Source organism: Cnephaeus nilssonii, assembly GCF_951640355.1.
Source record: "Cnephaeus nilssonii genome assembly, chromosome: 13".
In the NCBI taxonomy this organism is placed as follows: Eukaryota; Metazoa; Chordata; class Mammalia; order Chiroptera; family Vespertilionidae; genus Cnephaeus; species Cnephaeus nilssonii.
Window position 1 is genome coordinate 46,142,373 of NC_137084.1, and position 15,199 is coordinate 46,157,571.

Genomic DNA, 15,199 nt, shown 5'->3' on the forward strand with positions numbered 1-15,199 from the left:
GAAGAACAAAGCTTTTGCTTCCACATTTATAAAAATACTAAAGGCACGGTGCACGAAAATTCATGCACTGGGGGGAGGGGTGTCCCTCAGCCCGGCCTGCCCCTTCTCACAGTCCGGGAGCCCTCAGGGGTGGGAGGCGACCCAGCGATCAGGGGAAGGCGACGCCCCATCACACCTCTGCTGCTGCCACTGCCAGCAGTGCAAGCCTTGGCCGGCCCTGGTTATCAGAGCCTCGAGCAGCCCTGGGCAGCTGGGCAGCTGCCATCAGAGGCTTGCCTGTGCCTCGGGCCAGCCCTGGGCGGCTGGGGAGCTGAGGGGACTGCGGGACTCCGGAGGCAGGTGTGCCTGCCGCCCCGGCAGAGCTGAGGGGACTAGGCCGCCATCTTGTGGCTGTGGGCACCGCCATCTTTGAGGGCGAGGCAGTCAATTAGCATATTCCCTCCTTATTGGCTGTGGATGCTGCCATCTTTGAGGGCGAGGCAGTCAATTAGCATATTCCCTCCTTATTGGCTGTAGGCGCTGCCATCTTTGCAATGGCATGAGGGTCAATTAGCATATTCCCTCTATTAGATAGGATAAGTGTGCTAGGACAGAAAAGTCCTTCTCTAAGAAAAAAGATAAACTGATTTTTAAAAAATTTTTTTATTAAGGTATTATATGTGTACATATCTTACCATTGTCCCCCCCACCCCATTCCCATACATGCCCTCACCCCCCCGAGTTTTGCGTCCATTGGTTATGCTTATATGCATGCATACAAGTCCTTCGGTTGATCTCTTATCTCCCCCACCTCTCCCTAAGTTTCCCCCTGTAATTTGACAGTCTGTTTGATGCTTTACTGTCTCTGTATCTATCTTTTTGTTCATCAGTTTATAATGTTCTTTATTATCCATAAATGAGTGAGATCATGTGGTATTTTTCTTTCATTGACTGGCTTATTTCACTTAGCATAATGTTCTCCAATTCCATCCAGGTTGCTGCAAATGATGAGAATTCCTTCTTTTTTATGGCAGCATAGTATTCCATTGTGTAGATGTACCACAGTTTTCTGATCCAGTCATCTGCTGACAGGCACCTAGGCTGTTTCCAAATCTTAGCTATTGTAAATTGTGCTGCTATGAACATAGGAGTGCATATATCCTTTCTGATTGGTGTTTCTAGTTTCTTTGGATATATTCCCAGGAGTGGGATTACTGGGTCAAATGGGAGTTCCATTTTCAGTTTTTTGAGGAAACTCCATACTGTTCTCCACAGTGGCTGCACCAGTCTGCATTCCCACCAGCAGTGCACGATGGTTCCTTTTTCTCCTCATCCTCACCAGCACTTGTTTGTTGATTTGTTGATGATAGCCATTCTGACAGGTGTGAGATGGTACCGCATTGTTGTTTTGATTTGCATCTCTTGGATAATTAGTGACTTTGAGCATGTTTTCATGTGTCTCTTGGCCTTCCTTCTGTCTTCTTTCGAAAAGTATCTATTTAGGTCCGTTGCCCATTTTTTGATTGGGTTGTTTACCTTCCTTTTGTTAAGTTGTATGAGTTCCCTGTAAATGTTGGAGATTAAACCCTTATTGGCGATAACATTGGCAAATATGTTCTCCCATGTAGTGGGCTTTCTTGTTGTTTTGTTGATGGTTTCCTTTGCTGTGCAAAAGCTTTTTATTTTGATGTAGTCCCATTTGTTTATTTTCTCTTTAGTTTCCATTGCCCTAGGAGCGGTATTGGTGAAGAAATTGTTTCGGCATATGCCTGAGATTTTGCTGCCTGTGGATTCCTCTAGTATTTTTATGGTTTCCCATCTTATGTTTAAGTCCTTTATCCATTTTGAGTTTATTTTTGTGTATGGTGTAAGTTGGTGGTCTAGTGTCATTTTTTTGCATGTATCTGTTCAGTTTTCCCAACACCATTTATTGAATAGACTGTCTTTACTCCATTATATGTTCTTGCCTCCTTTGTCAAATATTAATTGAGCATAGTGGTTTGGGTCGATTTCTGGGTTCTCTATTCTATTCCATTGGTCTATATGTCTGTTCTTGTGCCAGTACCAGGCTGTTTTGAGAACAGTGGCTTTGTAATACAGCTTGATATCTGGTATTGAAATTCCTCCTACTTTGTTTTTCTTTCTCAGGATTGCTGCAGCTATTCAGGGCCTTTTTTTTTATTCCAGATGAAGTTTTGGAGAGGTCGTTCTAGGTCTGTGAAATATGTTGTTGGTATTTTAATGGGGAGTGCATTGAATCTATAGATTGCTTTGGGTAGTATGGACATTTTAATGATGTTGATTCTACCAATCCATGAACATGGTATGTTCTTCCATCTGTTTATGTCTTTCTCTATCTCTTTTTTCAGTGTCCTGTAGTTTTCCGCAAACAGGTCTTTTACCTCCTTAGTTAGGTTTATTCCTAGGTATCTTAATTTTTTTGGTGCGATGGTAAATGGGAGACCAAAAAAAAACAATACAAAAGATCAATGAAACCAAGAGCTGGTTCTTTGAAAGGATAAACAAGATTGATGAACCTCTAGCCAGGCTCACCAAGAAGCAAAGAGAGAGGACCCAAATAAACAAAATCAGAAATGAAATAGGCGAAATAACAACAGACCCCACAGAAATATAAAGGATTGTTAAAATGTACTATGAACAACTCTATTCCAACAAACTAGACAACCTGGAGGAAATGGACATATTCCTAGAAAAATACAACCTTCCAAAACTCAATCAGGAAGAATCTAAAAATCTCAATAGGCCGATAACTATGGAAGAAATTGAAGCAGTCATCAAAAAGCTTCCAGCAAACAAAAGCCTGTGGCCAGATGGCTTCACAGGGGAGTTTTACCAAACATTCAAGGAAGAAGTAAAACATATCCTCCTCAGACTATTCCAGAAAATTCAAGAAAAAGGAACACTTCTAAGCTCATCCTGTGAAGCCAGCATTACCCTAATACCAAAACCAGATAAAGACAACACAATGAAAGAGAATTACAGGCCAATATCCCTCATGAACATAGATGCCAACATCCTCAACAAAATTCTAGCAAATCGGGTCCAGCATTATATCAGAAAGATCACACACCATGACCAAGTAGGATTTATCCCAGGGATGCAAGGATGGTACAATATTCGCAAATCAATAAATGTGATACATCACATAAACAAATTGAGAGATAAAAAAAATCACATAGTCATATCAATTGATGCAGAAAAAGCATTTGACAAAATCCAACACCCTTTCTTGATAAAAACTCTCAGCAAGGTGGGAATAGAAGGATCATACCTCAACATAATAAAAGCCATATATGACAAATGCACAGCCAACATCATACTCAGTGGACAGAAACTAAAACCATTTCCCCTAAGAACAGGAACAAGACAGGGATGCCCACTCTTACCACTCCTGTTCAACATAGTACTGGAAGTACTAGCCATTGCGATCAGACAAGAAGAAGAAATAAAAGGCATCCAAATTGGAAAAGAATAAGTAAAACTGTCCTTATTTGCAGATGACATGATACTGTACATAGAAAACCCTAAAGACTCCATCAAAAAATTATTAGACTTAATAAATGAATTCGGCAATGTAGCAGGATACAAAATTAACGCCAAGAAATCTATGGCATTTCTATACACCAATAGTGAACTTACAGAAAGAGAGACTAAAAAAGCAATCCCATTTACCATTGCACCAAAAAAAATTAAGATACCTAGGAATAAACTTAACTAAGGAGATCATATTTTCACTTCCTTTGGATATATACCAAGAGGTGGAATTGCTTGATCAGATTGTAGTTCCATTTTTAATTTTTTTAGGAACCTCCAAACTATTTTCCATAGTGACTGTGCCTCTTTACATTCCCATCAACAATGCACAATGATTCCGCTTTCTCTACACCCTTGCCAACATTTGATGTTGGGTGCATGTGTATTTACAATCGCTATATTCTCTTGATGAATTGACCCTTCATTATTACATAATGATCTTTGCCTCTTGGCTTAAAGTCTGATAAAAAGAGTAGCTATCCTTGCTCTCTTCTGATTTTTTTTCACTTGCATAGAATATCTTTTTTCATCACTTCACTTTGAGCCTATTTGTGTCCTTGAAGCTTAAGTGAATCTCTTGGAGACTTTAACCATTTACATTTAGAGTAATTATTATTTTTTTAACATATCTTTATTGATTTCAGAGAAGAAGGGAGAGGGAAAGAGAGATAGAAACATCAATGATGAAAGAGAATCATTGATTGGCTGCCTCCTGCACGTCCCCTACTGGGGATCAAGCCCACAACCTAGGCCTGTGCCCTTGACCAGAATCAAACCTGGGACCTTTCAGTCCACAGACTGACGCTCTATCCACTGAGGCAAACCAGCTAGGGCTAGAGTAATTATTAATAGCCTACTGTGGATTACTAATGCCTTTCTGGCTGTTTTGTAGATCTCTTGTTCCTTTCTTTCTCTCCTGCTGTGTTCCTTTGTGAATTGATGATTCTCTGTAGTGGTAGGCTTTGCTTCCCTTCTCTTAATTTTTTGGGTATCTCCTATAGGTTTTTGCTTTGTGGTTGCCATGAGGCTTACATATATAACAGTCTCTTTCACGCTGATAGTTTCTCATACTAAAACTCTACCTTTTATCCTCCCGTTTTAGGTTTTTGATAATACAGTTTACCTGTTTTTTATTGTGTATTCATTCACAAATTATTGTAGCTTTAGTTATTTTTAATATTTTTTTCCTTTTACCTTTATTGCTAGAGTGACTACTAGTATACACCATCATATTGCAGTTCTGAATTTGGCTATATATTTATCTTTACCAGTGTGTTGTATATTTTCATGTTAGTAAGTAATATTCTTTCAAATCAGCTTGAAGATCCTTATTTTTTATCTAAGTGTTTATAGCTATAAATTTTCCCTTTAGCACTGCTTTTGTTGCATTTCATTAATGTTATGTTGTGTGTTCATTTTAATTAATCTCTAAGTATTTTCTAATTTCCCTTGAGATTTCTTCTTTGATCTGTTGGTTATTGTTTAATTTCCATAAGTTTGTGAAAATTTCCAGTTTTTCTTTTGTTATTTATTTCTAACTTCATTTTATTGTGGTTGGAGGAGATACTTTATATAATATCTATCTTTTTAAGCCTCTTTGAGACTTAATTTATGGCCTAATACATGATCTACCCTGGGAAATGTTCCATGTGCACTTGAGAAGAATTTATATGCTATTGTTGTATGGTAGAGTGTTCTGTATATGTCCATTAACTGGTATATGTCTTACATAATATCAGCTCCAGTGTTGAAATTCATTTATTTGAAATTTTGAATGTATTGTGCCATTTTATTCTACCCAGAATAAATTTATAAAATAGTTTAGCTATTTATTTCCCCATTTTACTATTTATTTCTGCTGTTGGGTTTTTTTGTTGTTTCTTTGCTATTGTTAATTTTTGTTTTTATAAAGATAAGAACAGCCCTGGCCAGTGTAGCTCAGTGATTAAGCATTGACCTATGAACTGGGAGGTCATGGTTCGATTCTCAGTCAGGGCACATGCCCTGGCTGGTGTGGCTCAATTGGTTGAGCATCGTCATGGGTTCAATTCCTGGTCATGGCATATGCCCAGGTTTCAGGTTTATTCCCTGCTCAGGGTACACACGGGAAGCAGCTGTTCATCGATGTTTCTCTCCTCTCTCTCCCTCTCCCTTCCTTTTTCTCTCTAAAATCAATTTTAAAAAAATATTTAAAAAAAAGAAAACAAAAACAAAGATCAGATTAAGATTTATTGCCTTTCATGTTTTACTAGAAACTAAAAACATTACTACAAAAATGAAATTTTAAAAAGAAGTGCAAAGTGCAAATCCTCATTTGTTAGTATTTGATTCAGCAGACAAAATTAACTCAATCCTGTATGTCATCTTGTCATACTGTATCCATGGACCATCCTTTCCATGGCATGCTGTAGGCTGCCTTCTCCAACCCATTTTCTGCTGTATCTTTGAGGTTTTTTCTGAGACACTTTTTCGTTTTACCTTTAGAATTGACGATTTTCTTTAGTAGATGTTCAGGTTCACAATTCTTAGTTTCATTTGTCTGAAGGTATCTTTATTTTACTTGGGTTCTTTTTGTTTGTTTGTTTTTATTTTGTTAATCCTCACCTTTGGATATTTTTTTTTCTTGATCTTTTAGAGAGAGTGGGAAAGAGAGGGAAAGACAGAGATAAATGTTGATGTGAGAGAACCACATCGATTGGTTGCCTCCTGCACACGTCCCCACCAGGGCCCAGGCCAGGAAGGAGACTATGTGCCCTTGACTGAAATCGAACCTGGGACCCTTTGGTCCATAGGTCGACGCTCAATCCACTGAGCCAAACTGGCCAGGGCCTACTTGGGTTCTTATAAGAAATTTTTGTTGAGTAGAAAATTTTCTTTTAGCACCTTGTAAATATCATTCCACCATCTTTCTGAGAAGTTATCTCTTTAATGTTTGTTAATGGCCAAGTGAATATATCTTTATTTAAAGTAGTATTGGTTAACTTATCTTCTCGTGCTTTTCTTCTATAGGGAATACAGTGAGTAACCTGATTATGATTATACCTCCAATTTTTGGTGCAATTCAGAGTGTTAGAGATGGACTGGAAAAGCGGTACATTGCTGCTTATTTAGCACTCACAGGTATGTATCACACTTCATCTAAAAATAATAAACAGTGTTCGGCTCTTTTTCTCATTCATTCCTAATATTGGTTCTCAATTTTGTGTTGTTTATTAAATTGTTGTTATGAATATAAACTCCATAAATCTTGCCAGTGAATTGAATGCATTTTTTAAAATCACAAAATATTTCAAGCATACAGAAAAGAATAGAGAAAATATAACAAATATATCCATGTCTTTTATTATGGAGCTTTGTTAGATTTCAGCACTTTGCAATATTTGTTTCAGATCTTACTTTTTCTTTTTAAAAGAAATAAACTACAAACTATAGATAAAATTGAAGCTTCCTTTGTTTTCCTACCTGATTTTATTCCCCTCATTCTCCCAGCTCACCTTCCAGAGTTAACCACTATACTGAATTTGATTATCATTTTTCCCTGCTTTTGTATTTATACTACATTTATGTGTATTGTTAAAAGTATATACTAGTATAGTACTAGGGGCCCAGTGCACGAAATCGTGCACCTTGAAAGGAACTGTGGGCTGCGAGGCTGCAGTGGGCACAGGGGCGGGTCTTAGCCCATCCTCTGCGCCCCCACCTGGCCCCTCCCACCGTGGCCCCTGGTTTCCTGTCTGCCTGCAGCCCCGCTCCCACTGCCGCTGCTCTCACACGCTGATGACACCGGCCCCACTTGCACCCGCTGATGGTGTGGAGTGATTGGGGCTGGTGCCAGCAGTGGGTGCAAGTGGGGCTGGTGCTGTCAATAGGTGTGAGTGGCGGCTGCTGCCCCAATTGCCCCTCAGGAGCAGGGGGAGGTGGAGAAGCCCTCAGGGACAAGCGGGGCCGGCACTGGCAACAAGTGTGAGCACCGGGTGGGACTGCAGTGCAAGGGAGCAAAGAATTTTCAGTAACCACTAGAGGCTCGCCTTGATCACAGCGACACCCCACCTTGGTCTGGTAATCCCTGCTCACCTCTCCACCATCCTGCTATGGCCAACGCCCACCATGTTCCGTGTGCACCCCCTGGTGGTCAGCACATGTCATAATAACTGGTTGTTCAGTTGTTCTGCTGTTCTGTCTATTTGCATATTAGGGTTTATATATATAGATGGTTTGCATATTTTTAGACTTTTTTAAAGGACACTGTATTGTATGTATCTAGCCATCTGCAACACTCATATTCCTCTGCTTTCTGTGAGGCAGGGTCTGTGTCTTAGTTGTATCCCTATTATTTGGCAATTTAGTGGTCCTCAATAAATGTTGCATAAATGCATGAATGAACTTTACTAGAACTCAAGATGAGAAAATCACTGTCATGTTATTACATTATCATCATAAAGACAAAAATAGCAAAGAACGTGGATTCTATTTTAGTTTGTTTCTTTTATATAACTTTCTAAGCTAAGAACATTTTTTTTGTTTTAGCACAAGATAAATATTATTTATATATGAGCATAAACACTTCTAAATACCACAAAACTGTAAGCTATAGTGTATCATGTCAGATTCTACCATAACTAGATTAGTAATTGGATGTGAGAGACTTTGATTTCTGAATCTGTCTATGCATGATATTTTACGGAAGTTACTTGATTTTTCTTCAAAAGGAAGACTTGTCCACAAACTTAGCACTTTGCATTATTTCCTGGGGTGTGTTAAGAATATTTATAAAATACCAATAATTATAATCAGAAATAACAATAGGAATAAAAAGATCCGAGGGATTTCCAGGTTGCTTTAGAATAATGGTGGCCTCTAATGTAGAATTTGCCCACTCATTTCCCCAGAAAACCAAACAGGTTAATAAATAGTGTAATTTTTTAAAAATAATGTAAATAAAGCCATACTTAACCCACACTTCCAGCCTTAGAAGAAAAAGAATACTGTGAACTTCACCTTGTTTTTTAATGCAAAATAAACACCACATTCCAACAGAACTACATCTGATGTTTTAGACTTGAGGAGGTTTGAAAAACTATGTGGAAAAGAGGGAAAGAAGTTGGGGGCCTAAATCTGACAAAAACACCAATAGAAAGAGAAAGCTTCACAATACTAGTAAATACAAAATTTCTGAAAGCAATTTTGTATTTACCAAAATACCATAGATCACAGTACTGGCTAACGGTAAAGGACTTGAAAGTATGTGAAACCTATGGTGGCAGTTTAGGAAAGGTATCATGGTGCATTATCTGCTTACAAGCAAATCTATGATGAAAAAAAGAAACAAACCAAGAAACCACCATGGACCTATTTCCTCAAGAAGGACCTCAGGCAGGTCCTTTAGTAGGTATTCCAGAAGGTATTCTTATCATAGGATATGACAGCTCCATGCACTTTATTGCCCCTGAAGACCTTCCAGTAGGACAAGATGTGGAGGTGGAGGTGGAAGACAGTGGTATTGATGACACTGATACTGTGTAGGTCTAGGCTAATTTGTATATTTGTGTCTTAGTCTTGAACAAAAAGTTTAAAAAGTAAAAATAAAAAGTTTAAAATAGAAAAAGCTTATAGAATAAAGATGTAAAGAAAGAAAATGTTGTGTACAGCTGTGCTTTAAGCTAAATGTTACTACAAAAGAGTTGAAATTTTAAAAATATTAAAAACTTTATAAAGTAAAAAAGGTATAGGAAGCCCAGGTTAATTTATATTGAAGAAGAAAGATATACTGTATTTTATTGTATCTTTTCTATGTTTAGTTACACAAATACCATTGTGTTAAAATTGCCTACAGTATTCAGTACAGTAACCTGCTGTATAAGTTTGTAGCCTAGGAGCAATAAGCTATACCATCTAGCCTAGGAGTATAGTAGGCTATACCACCTAGGTTTGTGTAAAGGCATTCTATGATATTTGTACAAAGACAAAATTGCCTAACAACACATTTCTCAGAACATATCCCCATTGTTAGGTGGCACATGACTGAAATCATTGTGATTTAAGCCAGTAATTTAAAACCACATTATATAAAATAGAACCAAGCCAAAAGAAACCTTTCCCAGGAGATTTAATTTTTCTCTTTACTTTCAAAATCACAAAGTGTGATTTATCTTATTCCTTTAAAATAGAAATATGTTCACTTATTCTTTACAAGTGAAGAAACATAGTGTGTGAAAACAAAAATGACAAAGTCCTTGTCCCCAAAGAGCTTATGTTACATTGAGGACAAATGAAATTCAAATAAACAAAACCTATTTGTAGTTGTATAAATGTATGTGTTGTGCAATTAAATGATAGATATTGGCAACAAGAAAAATAAAATGAGTTCTAAAATAGTAAAACAAACAAACAAAAAAAACACACGTAGAGCAAGAAAAAGTCAATTAAAGACTTTTATTGTTCGGCTGGTGTGGCTCAGTGGTTGAGCATCAATCCATGCACCATGAGGTCACCAGTTCGATTCCCAGTCAGGGCACACATCCAAGTTGTGGGCTCAATCCCCAGTGAAGGGCATGCAGGAGGCAGCCAATCAATGTTGATGTTTCTCTCATCGATGTTTTCTATCTCTCCCTCTTCCTTTCTCTTTAAAATCCATTAAATTTTTTTTTTAAAGATCTTTATTATCTCTTTCTAAGTCCAACGCTAAAATAGAAAGTTACTGAAGTAGAAATGTCAGAGACAGAAAGTCATTTCCCCAAAGTCATTTGCTTGGATATGCCTTAAGTTTAGTGTGATCATACCTATAGTCTGTCACTGCCAGACTAAAAGTCATCTGAAATGATATTAAGAACATTATGCCTCTTGTCAAGGGGAAAATGAGTATACTTCAAATAAGCTAACCTACTTTCAAAATCTAATGATTCTATTCTCTATGTACATGAATTTTTTCATAGATTGAGTTAGGGACTAGAAAATAAAATTTGTTGATACCTATTGTATACCAGGTACATGCAAGGTAATCCTCAAGCAACCTTTCATGATAAACATTGTTATTCTTATTTTACAGCTGAGGTAACTGAGTCTCAGAGAGATTTAAGCAACTTGCTCAAGTTGATAACTAATAAGTCATAGGCCTGGGATTCTATTTAAGGTCTCATTCTAAAACCTTTGTACACTCTCCACAGTGTGGTTAGTCAAGTGGGTCAAAATTAATGTGTATCAGAACATATCTTTATTTTATTGTAACCTTGAAAACTTTGACTGATAGCATGCCAAAATATTTGAATCAATAGGTTCCAACTCAGTGAAATTCTATTATATGCTTGAGAGACTCTTAAAACTGCAATCAAGTGCTATGAATATGAATATTTAATTAGAAGATGCAGATGGGACATTGACCTCTTTGTTCCAATTCTGTTATTATTTTGACTGCCTCAGTTTTCACTTCAGCCATGGCCACATGCTCCTGTTACTTGTTTTTTGGAATGTGCTGGATAATTCCTACAAATGTGAATTTTATTTTAACTTTGAGGCCTCCATATTTTTAAGGGAAACATCATGGTGAAAAGTTGGCTAACAGTCACCCTTATACTAATGAAGTGTTTTGTTCTCCATGTGACTGAATCCATCAGTTTGCATGCAGGAGGAAGAAGAGAAAAATACTTAGATTCCTTTTTTAAGTATCTCCAGAATTTCTAATTTGTATAATTTAAGGATCAATGAATGTTGTTTTGTTTTCACATATTTCACATTTGTTCCTTTGGCTTAAATAACTCAACTTCCTCGTTTCTGAATTTTTTTAATTTGTGCCAATTTGGATAACATTTCAGAAAATATGTACCTGTTGATAAATTGTAGCCTGTCAGTAGTGAAAATTGGTTTTTACCAATTTTCTCCAGCCAGGCATGCCTCTTTCAATTCAACCATTTTTTAAATGAAGTAACGTATTTGGAAATCTATATTTCTTGGCAGGTTAGTCCTAATCTGGATTTTCTGCCTTATAACTAGAGTGATATAATTTAAAATGCAAAATTCATTATGTATCCTTCATGGGGGTTTGGTTCCAGGACCCCCTCAGATACCAAAATCTGAGGATGCTTAAGTCTCTAATATAAAATGGCATTAATATTTGCATGTAACCTATGCACATCCTCCTGTATACTTCCCCCCCCCCAATTACAGTTTACCTTTAACATTATTTTGTACTAGAGGCCCAATGCACAAAGATTCGTGCAAGAATGGGCCTTTCTTCCCCTGGCTGCCAGCACTGCCTTTGCTCCAGCTGGAGCCGCCTTTCCTTCTTCCCATACTGCCCAGAGGCCCGGAGTGGCTGGGGTGGTGTGGAATGCCTGCGTCGTCAGAATGGTGATAACGCAAGCATCTTGCCCCACCCCCGGCTGCTTGATGCATGCATATGCAAATTAACCCACCATCTTTAATGGGTTAATTTGCATACTTGCTCCTGATTGGCTGGTGAGCGTCACGAAGGTATGGTCAATTTGCATCTTACTCTTTTATTAGTGTAGATTGATTTCAGGTGTACAGCATAGTGGCCAATCACATACCTCACAAATTGTTCCCCCCTATACCTCCAGCACCCATCACATAGTGATGGCAACACTGTACCTCACATCTCTGTGACTATTTTGTAACTACCAATTTGTATTTCTTAATTCCTTCACCTCTTTCACCCAGTGCCCCAAACCCTCTGCCCTCTGGCATCTACCAGTCCACTCTCTGTGTCTCTGAGTTCATTACAATTTTGTTTGTTCACTTCTTTTGTTCTTTAGATACCTCTGAAATCAATAAAAATATATTTTTAAAAACACACACTCAGTGCTTTGAAATGTCTTATTACCTTCTTAAGTCATTCTGGCCACTTCCAAAGAATGTAATGCTAATTGTTTTGTTTGTTTTAATTTCAGTGGTAGGAATGGGATCCTGGTGCTTCCACATGACTCTCAAATATGAAATGCAGGTCGGTAATGACAAAATTGACTAAATGCTTGTTTCTTCTAATCCAGAAACACAATTTGAGAAGAGAGCATATTACTGGAAGATAGTTGAAACAAGAGACTTGGGAGAGGGTGGGAATTGAGATTAGTAATCTCTGGAGTTTTTGCTTAAGGCCAAAGTATCCAGATGCACTAAGTGAAGTAAAGAGGCAAGCAAATAAGTTGTCCATGACAAGTGAAGATTATAACTTTTTAACCACCTCTGTGTAGGTATGTACAATTTTAGAGTAGAGTCCCACTGAGACATCTTAAAAAGACATAATCAGTTCATCAAAATAATATAGTTTTATTCTTAGTTGCCTGCATTTCCTCATATCTCTCTCTTACAGAGTTCATTTGAATGGTCTGGTCCCTCTTACTAGCAAGGTTTTAGAGCTATGCAAGGATTTTTATTTACTGCCCTTGCTCTAAGGAGGCCATATATCTAGTCCTCAATCTTTTGACCTCCCTTTTCTCCATCACTAACCCAGAAAGTTCTAGAACAGCACTGTCCAGTAGAAATATAATGTGAGCTACATATGTAATTTTAAAAATTTGAGGGGGCACATCAATAAAAACCACATCCTATCTAATAAAAGGGTAATATGCAAATTAACCATCACTCCATCACAAAGATGGCGGTGCCTATAGCCACAAGATGGCGGCGCCCAGTCCTCTCAGCCCCGCTGGAGTCCCCCAGTCCCAGGGGGGCAGCTGCTGAGAGTGGGCAGCATGAGCGGCCTGGTGGAATGCTTGCTTCGTCACCACGGTGACGAGGCAAGCGTTCCACCCCGGCCGCGTAGGGCCTCTGGGCAGCGGGCATGGAATGGCCTACGGGGAGGGAACGCTTGCGTTGTCGCCCTGGCGATGAGGCAAGCATTCCGCGCCTGGCTGCGAAGGGCCTCTGGCCAGGGAGAGCAGTTGGGGACCATGAGGCCAGCCAGGGAGGGCAGTTGTGGGCCATGAGGCCGGCAGGGGAGGGCATTTGGGGGCGAGCAGGCCAGTGGGGGGCAGTTGGGGGCGAGCAGGCTGGTAGGCAGAGTGGTTAGGGGCGATCGGGCAGGCAGGCAGGTGAGCAGTTAGGAGTCAGCGGTCCCAGATTGCGAGAGGGATGTCCGACTGCTGGTTTAGGCCCGATCCCACAGGGACATCCCCCAGCAGTCGGACATCCCCCGAGGGGTCCCAGATTGGAGAGGGTGCAGGCCGGGCTGAGGGACACCCCCCACCCCCATGCATGAATTTCATGCACTGGACCACTAGATTAAAAATAAGTGAAATTAATTTAAATATATTTTATTTAACCCAATATCTCCAAAGTATTACTTCAACCTGTAATTAATATTAAAATGTCATAATGAAATGCTTCACATCCTGAAATCAGATATATATTTCATGCTTGCAGTAGATCTTCACTTAGTTTAGGTTTCTTTTAAAGTGCTCAGTCTCCACATAAAATAAAGCTATGGCTACTGTATTGGAGAGTGTTAATTCTAGAAGGATCTGTACATACCACAGTCTATTAATTATTAATTATAGCTGCATTAAATGTATAACACATATTTATAAGAAAGTGTCATGTGTGCTGTATATGCCATGCTTGACTTGGAGAATATACAGATTATGAGACACTGGTCTGACCTATCAAGCATAGAAAACATTTCTTAACACTGTCTTGCTGGGAAAACATGATATAATATTAAAACTATTTTTAATAAAATATGAACTATTTATGGTAAGATGGTAACTTGGAAAGGATCTATAAAAGTTAAAGACATTCAAACAGAATCTAATTTGAGGACATTTTCATCACCCCAAAGAAAAACCCATTAGCAGTCATTCCATACTACTCCCTCCACATAGCCCCTGACAACCATGGATTTGCCTATTCTGAATATTTCATCGCAATGAATTATACAATAGGTAACCTTTTGTGTCTCTCTTCTTTTAGATAGGCCAAATAATATTCTGTTGTCTGGATATACCACATTTTGCTTATCTATTTATCAATTAATGGTATTTGTGTTATTTCCATTTTTGGGCTTTCATGCATAATGTTGCTATGAACATTCATGTACAGGTTTTTGTGGATATATGTTTTTAATTCTCCTGCGTACATACTTAGCAGTAGAATTGTTGGGTCACTGGTAACCCTATGCTTAACCTTTTGAAGAGCTGCCAGATTGTTTTTCAAAGTGGCCGCACCTTTTTACATTCCCACCAGCCATTTCTTCATATCTTTGCTATTGCCCATCCTTTTGATTAAATCCATTCATGGGTGTGAAGTGGTATCTCACTGTGGTTTTGGTTTGCATTTCCCTAATGACTAATGATGTTGAGCATCTTTTCATGGGCTTATTGATTATCCATATATCTTCTTAAGAGAATATCTATTCAGATCCTTTGCTCATTTTTTTAGTAGGGTTATTTGCTTGTTTTCATTGAATTGTAAGAGTTTTTTATCTGTTCTTGATATTAGATCCTTATCAAATATATGATTTGCGAATATTTTCTTCCATTCTGTTGGTTGTTGTTGTTTTTTTCATTTTCTTAATAGTATTCTTTGAAGCAAAAAAGTTTTCAGTTTTGCTGAAGCCCATTTTACCTATTTATTTCTCTCTCTCTCTCTCTCTCTCTCTCTCTCTATATATATATATATATATATATATATATACACACATATATAGAGAGAGTAC

General features: G+C 38.3%; 1 protein-coding gene across 1 annotated transcript in view; it reads left to right on the plus strand.

The window, feature by feature from the left end:
- The window catches only part of ACER3 (alkaline ceramidase 3), a 92,557-nt gene that overhangs the window by 32,994 nt on the left and 44,364 nt on the right, over window positions 1-15,199 (plus strand). The window contains exons 2-3 of the mRNA XM_079788188.1: window positions 6,544-6,654; window positions 12,438-12,490. Coding sequence (XP_079644314.1) covers window positions 6,544-6,654; window positions 12,438-12,490 — 164 coding nt within the window. The remainder of the gene's footprint in view (window positions 1-6,543; window positions 6,655-12,437; window positions 12,491-15,199) is intronic.